We start from the raw sequence: 14,543 nt of genomic DNA, 5'->3' as shown, positions 1-14,543 counted from the left end.
CTTAATGTTTTCACGCTGGTCAGAAGAGGCCAATAACAGCAGTGTTCTTTTCAAGATGATAAAACCTTGAATTTTTTTTCTTTTGGTTATTGATGACTGACCATGTTTTCATAGCAATAGGGCTTTTGTTTACTTGGTGTTTGCTTTCTTTTCATTCTTTGACAGCAGGGCATTGCTTATTGTAAGTTACTTGCCCTTCGAGGTACAGGGGACATCAGGCTATGGCTTTTACCATGTTGAAGATTTGTATGTACTTTCTAAATGTTATGAATGTTCTGCATTTCTTGTTTTTCTCTTCTGGTGAGGAAATACCACTGAGTGGTGTTAGATGTTTTTCCTCTTTTGATGTGTTTGTGGAAAACTGGTGTAGCCAAGAAAGCACATTACAGAAGTTCAGACTGGCCCTTTAGAGAGTGATGTTTTCTATGAAATGGATAAAAAAATCCTTTGATGGAAATTTTCCCATTTGGACTCCATCCTTAGTAAAACACTAAAATATAGGATGGTCAGAGCATTTGACTTTTGTTCCTTTTTAGTTATGTATCAGCAGTGATAGGAAACAAGTCTGTTAACATATCACTAAAACAATGGTTGAGTTTTCTTAGCTATGTGATAAAAGTAATTACGTCCCAGATAATTTTTATAGGGACCCCGTATTTTAAACATTTGAAACTCAACATTTTGTTCTAAATCTTCATATTCTAATATGTAAAATCATCTGAACTTCCTGTATGATGTAGGTTTGGTAACACAGCAGCTTAGATATATTAACTTCATATGTCAGCTGTTTATCAAATATATATCAGCCCACACAAAGAATATGATTTTAAAAGCCACAAGAATCTACGTCCAGCAGGAAGAAAGGAAGATACCATTGGTACATATGGCTTAGAGACCCTAAGTCATCCTCTCAGGAGCACCATTACTCTTGGCACTTTGGTCAAGGAGCAGTGAGGAGTGCAGGGCTCGGTGTAGGGAATCTGAGAGGAGAAGAACCAAGTATTTCCCAAGCCATCTTATTTCATTTTCTGCCTACCTCCCCTCACACACACTCACATACAAACACACACACCCCAGACATTTCCCTGCTCTATCCTTTTTGGCCCTGGAGTTATGGGTCAGGAAATACATACTTTTTTTTTTTTTGCCAGAATTTGCGCTTAAGAACAGCCAGGGTCTTCAATATAAGATAGTCAATAATATAAATTATTCTACTGGAGAAGACTGGATATTCAAACAGCACACTACTTTCATTCAGAGTATCTGAAATATCATACTTTGCCCCTCCCATAAAAAAAAGAAAGAAACATTTTTGAGACTAAAATTGATCATTTAACCCAAAAACCTTTTTCGGAAGCAGAGTATTACTCAGCCATCAGAAAGGATGAATACCCACCATTTGCATCAACATGGATGGAACTGGAGGGCATTATGCTAAGCGAAATAAGTCAAGCAGAGAAAGACAATTATCATATGATTTCTCTCATCTATGGAACATAAGAACTGGGAAGATCGGTAGGAGAAGAAAGGGATAAAGAAAGGGGGGTAATCAGAAGGGGGAATGAAGCATGAGAGACTATGGACTCTGAGAAACAAACTGAGGGCTTCAGAGGGGAGGGAGATGGGGGAATGGGATAGGCTGGTGATGGGTAGTAGGGAGGGCACGTATTGCATGGTGCACTGGGTGTTATACGCAACTAATGAATCATCGAACTTTACATCAAAAACCAGGGATGTACTGTAGGTGACTAACATAATATAATAAAAAGAAAAAAAAGAAATATTTCAACTGCTTATTTTTTCAAATTTTGATATGTCAAAATTCCATAGTCTTTCATTGAGAAAAGTCATGATAAGCTCCAGGTGAATTCACCAGAAACAAATTCTTGGAAAGCTTTCTGCCAAATGATCAATTTGTTCAGTGGCCAAATTGTCAAAAATGAATTCATTCAAAACCTATTCATCGAATGTCCAGTTTACAAAATTTACCCATATTGATTGATCAGAAAGCATGGCTTAAGAAATGAGCTTTTTGAATATATTCCAAGGGTTGATGATAAACAGTTCTCTGAAAAGGACCAGATGGTAAATATTTTAGGCTTTACGGGCTATATAAGGTCTCTATAGCATATTCTTTGCTTGTTTTACAAGTTTTTAAAATAGTAAAAATCATCCCTACCTCATATGAAAATGGGCAGCTTCCAATTTTGGCTCACAGGCTGTAGTTTGACATATATATATATATATATATCTTTAAGTTATTTTTAAGTAATCTCCACACCCAGTGTGGGGCTCAAACTTACAACCCCAAGATCAAGAGTCACGTGTTCCACTGGCTGAGCCAGCCAGATGCGCATGAACCCCTTATATATTAAAATAATTTATATCTTTTCATATGAATGTATTATTCTTGATTATATACAGTGGTTACATTCTTAAATATAGTCAGTGGATATATTCTTACTATCAGCATTTTAAGGGGTGTTTCATTTGTTAGAAGTTGAAAGTCACGGAAAGTTTACCATTCTATGAATAAACAACAGTATTTATTCTAGGATTTCATATGAAAGAATTTTAGGTTATTTTAGTGTAGTATTAATCCTGTCAAGAATTCGTTTTCTGTTTTTTTCTGTTTTTTTTTAATGATCTAGAATGTTTTCAGATTTTATAACCATAGACTCATTTACCAAGTTTACCAATTTTCCCAGAACTTTTATCTTTTAAGCGTCAAAGTTCAGTGATTTAGAGTAGATTGAAAGGTTTCAACAGTTTTTGAAGGTACCTGGAATATTTTCCTTGGTCAATTTTTCTATTAGCATTTTAAGGACAGTTCCATGTGTCTGTATCCCATGTGTCTGCAACTGAATGGAGCACGCAACAAGAGAGGAAAATTTGTGTTGGGAAAAAGAAATGAAGGAGAGCCAACAATCCAACACAGCCTTATGTTGGATTGAGAGGGAACTTATGTCCATGAGAGAAGGGGATCAGAAGTCAAGTTGGTGCCTGAAGGTCCCAGAACTCAGAAATCCTTACTTCCTACTCCAGTCTTGAGCTCTGCCAATCCATTGCACTGTAAATTTTTGAATAGTTTTAAGAAACATGTTTTTGGTAAATCCATATATTTGACCAGTTTGGCAAATAGATCCTTTGATTTATTGGTCATTTAGCCAAATGGTCTATTGGCAAGTTGGCTTTTGGCAAATTTGATGTTAATAAATTGACTTGGTGAATCAGTCTGCTTCCATCCTAGAAAGCAGAGGCTTTCCAAAAGTGAAGCTAAGAAGGAGCCAGAAGTGGGGCAAGTTTATATCCTTTTTGGAAAGAATGGAGAGTGTAGTAGTGTGTACAGACTATTTGGCAGAGTTGGTAAAAGCACGTACTCATTTGTGGTTCATTCTGTGAAGGATGTGCTTAGGTTAGCTTATGGTGTGACTTATTAAGAAATGGAATTTATTTTAACATGTGGTTGATTAATTTAAAGGACATACATGCTATAATAATAAAAACAAAGTCATACCAAACATGTGGCATGGCAAAATCGAGACATTTCCAGCTTGAATTGAGCAAAACTAAACATTGTCTAATTTCTACTACTCCCTTGTAGAGAAGGAAAAGTAAGTTTTACTCCCTTTCCAGGTTCTTGGCTGAGATGTCCTATTATAAAAGACAGATTGACAGGAGGGAAAAAGAAGTTTAATAGCATATATACCTCCTGTATAGGCACATGGGAGAGACCCAGGAAAACTGAGTAACTCCCTGAAATGGCCCAAGCCACTACCTTAAAAGTCATTTCCAGCTAAAAACAAAGGATGTTGGGTGTGGGGAGAAGGCCAGTTATGAAGGCTGTCAGGAAAAGCACAGTAAACAAGGGTATGGTGGTGTGGATTTGAGTCACTGCATTCTCCATTGAGTTTCTAGAGAGGGAGAGACACTTATAAATGGAAATTGTCCTTGAAAATGTAAATTTCTCTTACAAAAAGGTAACTTCTACTCAGTTTTCAGAGCTCGACCCGTGTCTCTTAAGAAAAACCAACCAGGTCACTGCTGATAGAGCTTGAGAGGTGGAAGATAGATTTAGGAAAACTCACCACAGCTCCCCCGAAGCCCAGTCTAAGCAGGCAGGCAGAGTATTGGAGCCACCACTGCCTTCCGGATTAGTGTTTTTCCAATGGCAACTCCAAGTCTATGCATCCTGCCCTGTAGAGACCCAGCTGAGCCACAGGTTCCTGTGAGAACAATGTCATACTCCTCTGTTCTGTCCTGTTGGGATTCTCCACTGCAAGGCAGTGGGCAGCAAAATAGCCAAGCAGGTGAAAGAAACTCCACCAGCAGTATTGAGCCCAGGCTGCTATGGGAGACAGTGTAGAAGCTGGTGCCCCGGCCTGGTAGTGGCAGTTCCTTGGGGTCAAGCAACTCAGGATCCCAGTCTGTGTCCTACCCTGGGTCTCAGAATGACTCGGGGGAGTGCTTCAGAGTGAGATCATCATCCAAATCTGAAGGATCTCCACCTCAGTGCCTCAAAAATGCAGTGAAAAAAAAAAAGGCGAAGATAAGAAATAAGTTTTTAGATCTCTCAAGCCTGCTGATTTGACTGCATTGGCCATAGAGCTTCAAACAGTGGAAGATATGTGACCCCCACACAAAGTTCCAGACGACTACTCATCCAGTGAGGAGTCAGGGACAGCAGATGAGGAAGATGATGATATAGAACAAGAAGGAGCTGAGGAACCCACCTCTGGACCTGAGGACACCAGAGCAGCAGCATCTCTGAATTTGAGCAATGGTGAAACAGAATCCGTGAAAACCATGATTGTCCATGATGATGTAGAAAGTGAAACAGTCATGACCTCATCCAAGGAGGGCACTTATCATCCACCAGACTCAGTCTGCTAGTAACACACTCCAGAAACACAAATCTTCCTCCTCCCTTACATCTTTTATAGACCCCAGATTACTATAGATTTCTCCATCTAATGGGACAACAGTGACTTCTGTGGTGGGATTTTCCTGTGATGGAGTAAGACCAGAAGCCATAAGGCAAGATCCTATCTGGAAGGGCTCAGCGGTCAGTGTGAATCCCATGAACACTAGACCACAGAGTGACACCCCACAGATTCAGAAATATAAGATGAGATTTAACCCTGAGATTCTGTGTGCTGCCTTAAGGAGAGTGAATTTGTTAATGGGTACAGAGAGTGGCCTGATGCTGCTCGACAGAAGTGGCCAAGGGAAGATATATCCTCTGATTAACTAAAGATGATTTCAGCACATGGATGTCCTTGAAGGTTTGAATGTCTTGCCGCCAATGTCTGGCAAAAAGGATAAGTTATGTGTCTACTATTGGTCCTGGTTAAGAAATAAAATACTTCACAATGATCCAGAGGTTGAGAAGAAGCAGGGATGGACAACTGTGGGGGACTTGGGAGGATGTGTACACTATAAAGTTGTTAAATAGGAAAGAATCAAATTTCTGGAAATTGCAGAGTTCTGTGAAGGTCTATGCATGGGCACCCAAGCTATATCACAAATTTATGGGCTTTAAGTCATTTGGAGAATTGGTACATAAGTGATTACTGGTGGATCTCACTGTTGAGGAAGGCCGGAGGTTGAAAGTGATCTATGGATTCTGTGCTGGATTCCATGCCGTTGATGTGGATTCAGGATTGGTCTATGACATTTATCTACCAACACACATAAGAAAGAACGTGCACTCTTTGATCCAATGTAGCATCAAACCCCATGCAATCACCATGCTCCTCAACACAGATGGCATGGAGCTTCTGGTGTGCTATGATGATGAAAAGGTTTATGTGAACACTTATGGAAGAATCCCCAAGGATGTGGTTCTGAAGTGGGGAGAGATGCCAACATCTGTAGTATATATTTAATCCAGTCAGATGTTGGGCTGGGGAGAAAAGGCCATAGAACTCTGTTCTGTGAAAACTGATCACTTGGATGGCATGTTTATGCACAAAAGGGCTCAAATACTAAAATTCTTACGTAAACGCAAGGACAAGGTCTTCTTTGCCTCTGTTGCATCTGGTAGAAGCAGTCAGGTTTATTTCATGATGTTAGGCAGGGCTTCTCTTCTGAGCTGGTAGAAGCAGTGTAATGAGGATTATTGGCCCCCAGATTTGTTAAGATCCTGAGAATTGGAATTCCTTGCATCTTGGAGGTCAGAGCTGGACTGGTGTAGTCCAGGACAGCTGTGTGTGTGTGTGTGTGTGTGTGTGTGTGTGTGTGTGTGCAGGCACCACATGTGGGGTGTTTTGTTTTCATTTCCTTTATGTACCTCTTAACAGTTTATCCCTTCTCTTCTTTTCTCTACTCAAAAATAAATCAAGGCTGCAATGCAGCTGGTGCTGTTCACATTCTTAAAAAAAAGAATAACCAGCTCAAGATAATCTTTGTGACAAAGAGGCATATTTTGAGATGGCAAATTGCTCCTTTCCACACTAATGATGATGTTGTAACTATTGCCCACACTGGTATAGGAAGTTGGCAGACTAGGTTTATATTCAGACTTTGTCATTTATTATGACCTTATGTATTATTCACCTTGTGAAGCCTTATCTTCCTCATCTGTAAAGTGGGGATCATAATAGAACACATGCCATTGAGTTATTTTAGGACCCAAAGAGTTAATATGTGTAAGATACCTACTGCAGGGTAGGAACTCAGTAAATAATCGTGTCTCCCCTGCCAGTCAGAGGTGAGATTGGTGGTGGGTATGGAGTAAGGTTAGTAAGCAGTTGCCTTAGAACTGAGGGTGGTGATGGGGCAGTCACTTCAAATTACTGATTTCCTGAACTGATTGAAATCATCCCCTTCACCTATCTGCCTTTCAGTAAGTTTCCCCCAAATAAACTAATTCCATCTTCAAATAATGTAAGTCTATTAAGATGACATTCTCCAATAATTTATTTACTAAAAGGTGTTATAGTGAAAGAGAAGAAATATTTAAAAGGCAGGGTAGTTATTTTTTTTAGTAGGGATCAATTTGTACATTGATCCACAGGCTCTTTACAAGTGTGCATTGTATGCACAGCCACACAGCCATACAACACCCCTCTTCCTCCCCCAATCCTTGCCCAAATGAGGAACCATCTAGGTGATCTACAGCAATAGCACCTCTTAATCCCCAGTGTGCTTATCTTAACACTGGAGAGTCTGCTTGTTGGCTCTGAAGGGATAGAGCAATGGTAGCATATGCAGAACTCATCTTTGTGGAACACATTTTCTAGGAGAGAGAATTAAAATCACAAAAGAACCATTTTAGAGCAAATTACAGTCTTATACATCCCAAATCTTATATTTAAGTGGAGAAGAACTTAGAGGAATGGAGCAATCAAAGAGAGAACGAGTAATGAGGGCATTTGAGATGATCACATTGGACTGTACAGATTACAAAGCACTTTGTCCAAACATTATTTCTTCTTTCAAGAATGCTGCAAGGTACATATTATGAGTCTCACTTTAAACATTCAGAAGCTGGGATTCAGGGAAGCTAAAGGACTTGCTCTAAGGCTCGCAGCTAGGAACTGTCAGGGCTGAGGTTTGAGCCCAAGTCTGTGTGACCTCAAATTCTGTCCACTTTTCTTTGGCAGTTCTTGAATGCTGGACACAATGGTGAAAATAGGGGAGTGGGAAAAATAGGAGATGTTTCAGGCATTATCCCTAGGGGACCACTTAAGGGAATAGTGACTTGGGAAGAGATAGGCTCTGGAGATGCTAGTACTAATCCAGTTGTCAAGGATTGCTGAGATGCAATTGGGCCTGGAGGAAATGATGCAGTGGGGCCTTGACCTAAGATTTCCCGTTTCAGACAGGGAGTTGGTAGTGGGTTTCTCCTTTGAGCCTATGGACTAGCTTTGGTTAGAGTAATCTTGAAATATAGTTTCTTAAACTTTGGTCACAACTTGTGACCAAGAAGGGAAACCTGGTTTTCCTTTCTGCCATCACTTCAGATTAGATCATCTCAGCTGTTAACTTAAACAAGGAGAGACAAATTTTAAGATGATATTTTTCTGCCGCAACTGTTCAAAACAACACCTTAGTTTATACTGCATTGATGTATGAAAGGGCAGTATTCATTGGGCATCCTTTTCATATTTACAGTTTTATTTACATAGCAAGTTGAAGTAGATGGTTTTTGGTTTTTTCTTTTTTTTTTTTTTTTTTTTTTTTTTTTTTTTTGAGCCAAGAACAACCTTCCATTAAAATAATTCAGCAGCATTGAGTGCTTTACCATTGAATATCAAACCTCGGCAAAGATGTAAAATAGAGAGAAAGAAACTTAAGGGCTCAATTTAAGAGTAACATTTTGAGGTTTTACATAATGAGACAGGTACTTTTCTTCGTAAAATTGGAAGGTGTTCTTTCCATGTAAATATAGCTAGTGAAGTGTTCTTTGATCATTTTCATTCTTTTTGAAAATCAGCTGATGTGATTTAGAAAAGGAAAGTCCTGTTTCTCTCTGTTCCTAACCAAAGGGCAGCAACGTTTTATGGTCGCAAACCCTCCATTACACCTCCTGTCCTGAGCCTGAATTCATTATTTACACGTACAGACTAGTTAGGTATGAAATACTCTTTAATGATTTTTTTTAGCAATGTATGTGCTTATTTGTTACTTTTACATTCTGATTACAAGTCAGAAATTTGCCATCTATACTGATGATGTATAGAGAGGCATGAAATATAAAGTCATGGAAGAATCTGGAAAACTACTATGTTCTTGATATCCAAGCAGTGGATTTAAAGCAAATCATCATCACCTCATAGTGTTTTGTTGTCAACGTCAGTGTCATGTCCGGTAAAACTCACTGCATCCTTTGATACAGAACTGTCCAATAGAGCCTTTTGTGAAGACAGTGATGCTCTTTAATCTGCTCTATTACCATAGCCACTAGCCACACGTAGCTACAGCACACTCGAAATGTGGCTGCTGTGACCGAAAAAAATAAATTTTAAATTTTCTTTAATTTTGGTTTCAATTTAGCCACATGTGGTAAATGTATTCATTCCATGCAATTTATCTCAGGTATAAAGATATTTGCTGTTTAGAAACCAATATAGTGACATTTAATTGCTTTTAAGGAACAGATAGAGGCCTCAGTTTGTTCTTGAAAATAATTGTGTCAAGCCAAGCAGACCTGGGATAAGGGAGGAATGTGCAAATATTTCAATTGAGCTGGCTGGTCAGATTGTCTATTCATTTATTCACTCAGCAAATATTCATGAAGCACCTAGTATGTGCTCTGCATTGTGCTAGGTGCTGGGGATACAGGAGGTTCAGTGCATGTGCACTGTCTTCAAGAAACTCACCAAGTAGAAAAGGTGGACAGAAAGTTAGGAACAAACTTTCATACAGAAGAGAGTAGTGTAAGAGTGAAGAGTCAAAGATAACTTGGAGGTTTGAGTCTTGAGTGATTGTGTGGAGGGTGGCACTTGTCACCAATACAGGAGACACTGGAGGAGAAGGAAGAGGAAGAGGAAGTGGAGGAGGAGAGGTCTAATTGGACCATCTGGAGTTAAGGTGTCTAGTGTTAGACATCCAGACTGCGTGTTCTGAAGGCAGTTGGATATTTGGGTCTATAGCCCAGGGAGAGGTCTTCAGATAGAGATGTCAGAGTTGCCCCTAGTTGAAGCCAAGGGACAAAATGCAGTCTGCAAGGAGATAATACAGAGAAAGAACAGAAAAGTGAAGAACAACTTTGAAGAAGTACCAACACTTACTAAGTAAGAAAACATTCTGTTAGACTAAACTGGCTTATAAATTGAGTCAAAGACTGAGAAAAATAAAATTATAGATGATAATCTTTTAAGAATTTTATTTTTAAATGATGTGAGGGCAAATTTGTAAATGACTCTGTTTATGTTACTTGATGCTGAAAGTTGAACCATTAAGAAATACATAGTAGACATTGTATAGCCCCATCATATAACAAATGACTGAATTTACTCATTAAGTAGTTGCTTTATGTAATTTAAATCACTACTTCCTAAATGGTACATATTTTGATATCCAAAATATGTATTTTTTCAAACTCTTCTTAGTTTTCTACCATTAAAAATAAAGGGATGTAGGGGGCACCTGGGTGGCTCAGTCTCATGATTTTGGCTTGGTTAATGATCTTGGCGTCCTGCGACTGACCCCTACATCAGGCTCTGAGGTCAGTGGGGAGTCTGCTTGAAATTCTCTCCTTCTCCCTCTGTCCCTCCTCTTGCTCACTCTCTCTCTCTCTCAAATACATAAATCTTTAAAAAATGATGTAAGTAAAATTGATTTTTTGACTGGGTCCTGTGAAATATCGAATGGAAAATTTCTCATTATGTCAGTTTTGACGTTTTGAAACCTCACAGAATAATCCTGTTATTCTGTTAATTTTGTGTTTTCTGAATGAATTGGGAAGGTTTCACAGATAACATTTTGTCACTGTGTTGCTGCTCTAAGGACTTGCTTTTTATCCTATCTGTTATCAGACTCCAGTTTCTTATTTTGTGGAGTGATGGGGCTTTTCACTCTTTGGCCTTGGCGTAAAAAAGAAAAACTCTTGAAAACAAAATACATTTCCATAACAGATCTTTGGGAAATTTTTAAGGCTTAAAAAGTAATTTCAGTATTAAAACCAAGATTCTCATTCTTTCATATTCTCTCTCCCCCCCCATCCGTCTCTCTCCCCCCAAGTTCTCTCTCACCTTCCACTTATTTGGTGAAAAATAAGCTGTACTTAGACTCCAGTGCCAGGAAGCTGCGTTCTCACCTTGGGCACCACAATTCTAATTTTGATAGACATGAATTGTTAGTGAGCCAAAGAATAGTGAGTTTTTCTAATTACAGGAAACAAAATTAAATTTGCCCTGAAGGCATATTTTTGTAATTGCAGCTTGTTTAAAAATTACGAAGATTCACTCATACGCCTTGCCTTTTCCTTTTTTTTTTTTTTCTTAAGCTTGCTTTGCTCACCACTGTTAACCAAAGGCATTGAGACCTGAGGCAAACCTCATTCTAATGAGGGTCCAGATGATTTATTTTATAGATATAGTGCAGAACAACTTTCTCTGTAAGATTAGCAGCACCTCAAAGATTGATGTGATGTATTAAGAAAAATAAATATTTGTTCTTTTTTTTAAGATTTATTTGACAGAGAGAGTACAAGGAGGGGAAGTGGCAGGGAGAGGGAGAGGGAGAAGCAGGCTCCCCACGGAGCAAGGAACCTGATGCGGGGCTCTGTATCAGGACCCTGGGATCATGACCTGAGCCGAAGGCAGACGCTTAACTGACTGAGCCACCGAGTTGCCCCTAAATATTTGTTCTTATTTGAACCTTATTTTTACTGTACAACAGAAAGTTTAGATTTAATGGCAAGTGAGGTGTGCTTACCGTTTCTCTTTTCATTTCTTTATAGAAGCCAGGGCCAAAAACGAAGTTTTAGAATGGAATCGCTGCCTGCTGAATCTGCTGCTGCTGCTTCTGCTGCCTCAGACGTATGTACATAAGAGAGTCATAGGGTAAATGGATGGATCCTTCTCCCTGTAATGTTGATTCTTTAGTTAATGTGTGTTGCCAACAGAAAAAGGTTTTAATTTTGAGAAATATCCCATGTGGGCAGAGCACTTGAGCAGTGTTCCACAGCTGCCATTTTATAACCATTTCTTACTGGGAGCTGGCAACCGCCATGCTTGTGTTGGGGCGCAGGAATGTCCTGTCCCCTTCGAGGTCCTTCTAGCTGGATTAAGAATCAAATTGACATGAGACAGATTAAATTAAATCAAATTTAATAGCGTACACGGAGGGCACCCACACAGGCATGGAAATTTCAAAGAAGTCAAGCAGAAGGAGGTTTATATGTCATTCTGAACTGAGGAAAAGGGGATATCAAAGGGAAGGAATGCAATCCTCAGAAAGAATGAGAAAAAGTAAATGTTTGGTAAACAAATGTTTGCTGGGTACTCAGAAACAATGGGACACAGAGAGGACTTTGATCAAACAGCTTTGCTAGGTTCCTCCCTGTGCACCATCCCTAGTTCATGGTATAATGGTATATGGTGATAGCTCTCTTCCTGGAGCAGGGCTTCTTCTTCTTTTTTATTTTTTTTAAAAATTTTATTTATTTATTTGACAGAGAGAGAGAGAGAGAGAGAGAGACAGCCAGCGAGAGAGGAACACAAGCAGGGGGAGTGGGACAGGGAGAGGCAGGCTCCCAGCAGAGGAGCCTGATGTGGGGCTCTATCCCAGAACGCTGGGATCACGCCCTGAGCTGAAGGCAGACGCTTAACCACTGAGACACCCAGGCGCCCCCTGGAGCAGGGCTTCTATCTAAATTCTTTTAGGCAGTTGTTGGGCAGGTAAAGAGTTTTTCCTGAATCTGCTGGGTTTTGATTGCTTTTTTAACTCAAAATAATCTTCATGCCAAAGTAGTCCATCTTGGGGCAGCCTGCTCTTGGCCCCCAACACTTGGAAAGGGCCCTACAGTACTTTTTAAAAATTAACCTAAGCTCTATGCCATTGTTTAAGATCTTTTTGACTTGTGAGTACATTTCAAAAAGGAAGTTTACTGACGTATCTGCTGCAGTAGCCTAATGTGGGGTAGACTCATGAGCCAGCATCATTCCTTCATGGGCAGAACCCAGCCCCTAATTAGCCTAGATAATCCCCATCCTCTTTCTAAGCCACTGAATGTATCATCCATTTATCCATTCGCCAGACGTCACTAGAGAGAATCTTACAGGGATGCACATTAATAGAAATTTGAAACCTGGATCTGTTCTAACTGATCTGAAATCTCATCTGACAGAGAAGATCAAACTGCAAGAAAAGAGGCATCGAACAGAAAAAGCCTCTCAGAAAGCCTTCCCTGTGAATGGTGTTTCACCTTACCTGCCACTCCCTGGGTGCCTGTGACACGGCTGCCATGGTGGTGCTGCAGAAAGATGGCTCTAGACTTCAAAAGATAAGGGTCAATTCCTGATTTGGCCATTTACCAGTTTTGTGACCTGGGGAAAGTTATTTGCTGGTGGAGAGCCTCTGTTTCCTGTCAGTAAAAGAGGAGTGGTCGTCTCCCAGGCTATCTCATCTGGATGTAACCTCATTTATCAGTATATTCTCTGTATTCCTGCAGTAGAACGAAGCTTCTGTGAGGACAGGGGCTGTCTTGTTCATCAGCCTATCCCCAAATATCTTGAACAAGGTTTGCCACACGTAGTAGGTGTTCATAAATTTTAGATGCACAGATGAATATAGTATGTTACAGCTCTGTGTAATTTCTATAGCACTCTTCAAATGTAAGGTAAAGGGAACCCCCGAGCAGTATAGATAGGCTAGGTGGGTGGACTCTCACTTTGGTTTTCAGGCCTGCATGCGATTTTGTGTGAAAGGATTTGTGTGTTTCTGGGACTGTGCAGACAGCAGTGTTTTTACTATTTAAGCCCTTCTCTGACATAGGAGATACACTTCTGTTTTAAATACAAAGTGCTGTAAAGTTCCATGATTCATTACTTACGTATAACACCCAGTGCACCGTGCAGTACGTGCCCTCCTTATTACCCATCACCAGCCTATCCCATTCCCCCACCCCCTTCCCCTCTGAAGCCATCAGTTTGTTTCTCAGAGCCCATAATCTCTCATGCTTCATTCCCCCTTCTGATTACCCCCCTTTCTTTATCCCTTTCTTCTCCTACCCATCTTCCTAGTTCTTATGTTCCATAAATGAGTGAAACCATATGATAATTGTCTTTCTCTGCTTGACTGCTCCAGTGCCATCCATGTTGCAGCAAATGTTGAGAAATCGTTCTTTCTGATGGCTGAGTAATATTCCATTGTGTATATGGACCACATCTTCTTAATCCAGTCATCTGTTGAAGGGCATCTTGGTTCCTTCCACGATTTAGCTGTTGTGGACAATGCTGCTATGAACATTGGGGTGCATATGGCCCTTCCCTTTCTTCTCCTACCTATCTTCCTAGTTCTTAAAAACTACGGATGTACTGTATGGTGACTAACATAATATAATAAAAAGCTATTATTATAAAAAAAGGAGTATATTTGTCATGATGAGCACTGGATGATGTATGGAATTGTTGAATCATATTATACACTGAAACTAATATAACACTATGTTAACTACACTGGAATTAAAATTTTTAAAACTCAATAAAATTTTTTAAAAAAGAAAAAAAATAAATACAAAGTGCTGATTTTGTATTCCATTTTCCAACTATTGCTCACTGTAGGGGAGCAGAATTCACCACCCCAAAATATGTCTCTGGAATAAAGATTATCTTAAGGTGAATATTTTTAAGAAAGTGCAAACACAGGAGAAGCTCAAAAGACTGAGTAGAAGTTAACCTTTTGTAAGAGACATTTACGTTTATAAGGAAAATCTCCCTTTGTTAAGGATGTCTCCCTCTCTGTATCAGGAAGAGGCGGAAGACTCTGAATCACTAGGAACTCATCAATGGAGAAGATAATGATTTAGGTCTGCATAACAATCTTACCCTTATTACTTTGCTTCTCCTGGCCACCTCCCATAACTGACTCCT

General features: G+C 39.7%; 1 protein-coding gene and 1 pseudogene across 1 annotated transcript in view; both read left to right on the top strand.

Annotated features, from left to right (window-relative positions):
• The window catches only part of PASD1 (PAS domain containing repressor 1), a 57,350-nt gene that overhangs the window by 30,945 nt on the left and 11,862 nt on the right, over positions 1 to 14,543 (top strand). Inside the window, exon 8 of the mRNA XM_040645390.1 lies at positions 11,291 to 11,489. Coding sequence (XP_040501324.1) covers positions 11,291 to 11,489 — 199 coding nt within the window. The remainder of the gene's footprint in view (positions 1 to 11,290; positions 11,490 to 14,543) is intronic.
• Positions 4,073 to 5,055, top strand: LOC121102304 (annotated as a pseudogene).

Source organism: Ursus maritimus (genome assembly GCF_017311325.1).
Source record: "Ursus maritimus isolate PB19 chromosome X unlocalized genomic scaffold, ASM1731132v1 scaffold_X1, whole genome shotgun sequence".
In the NCBI taxonomy this organism is placed as follows: Eukaryota; Metazoa; Chordata; class Mammalia; order Carnivora; family Ursidae; genus Ursus; species Ursus maritimus.
Note: the sequence above shows the minus strand (reverse complement) of the source record. Positions and strands in the feature narration are given on the sequence as shown.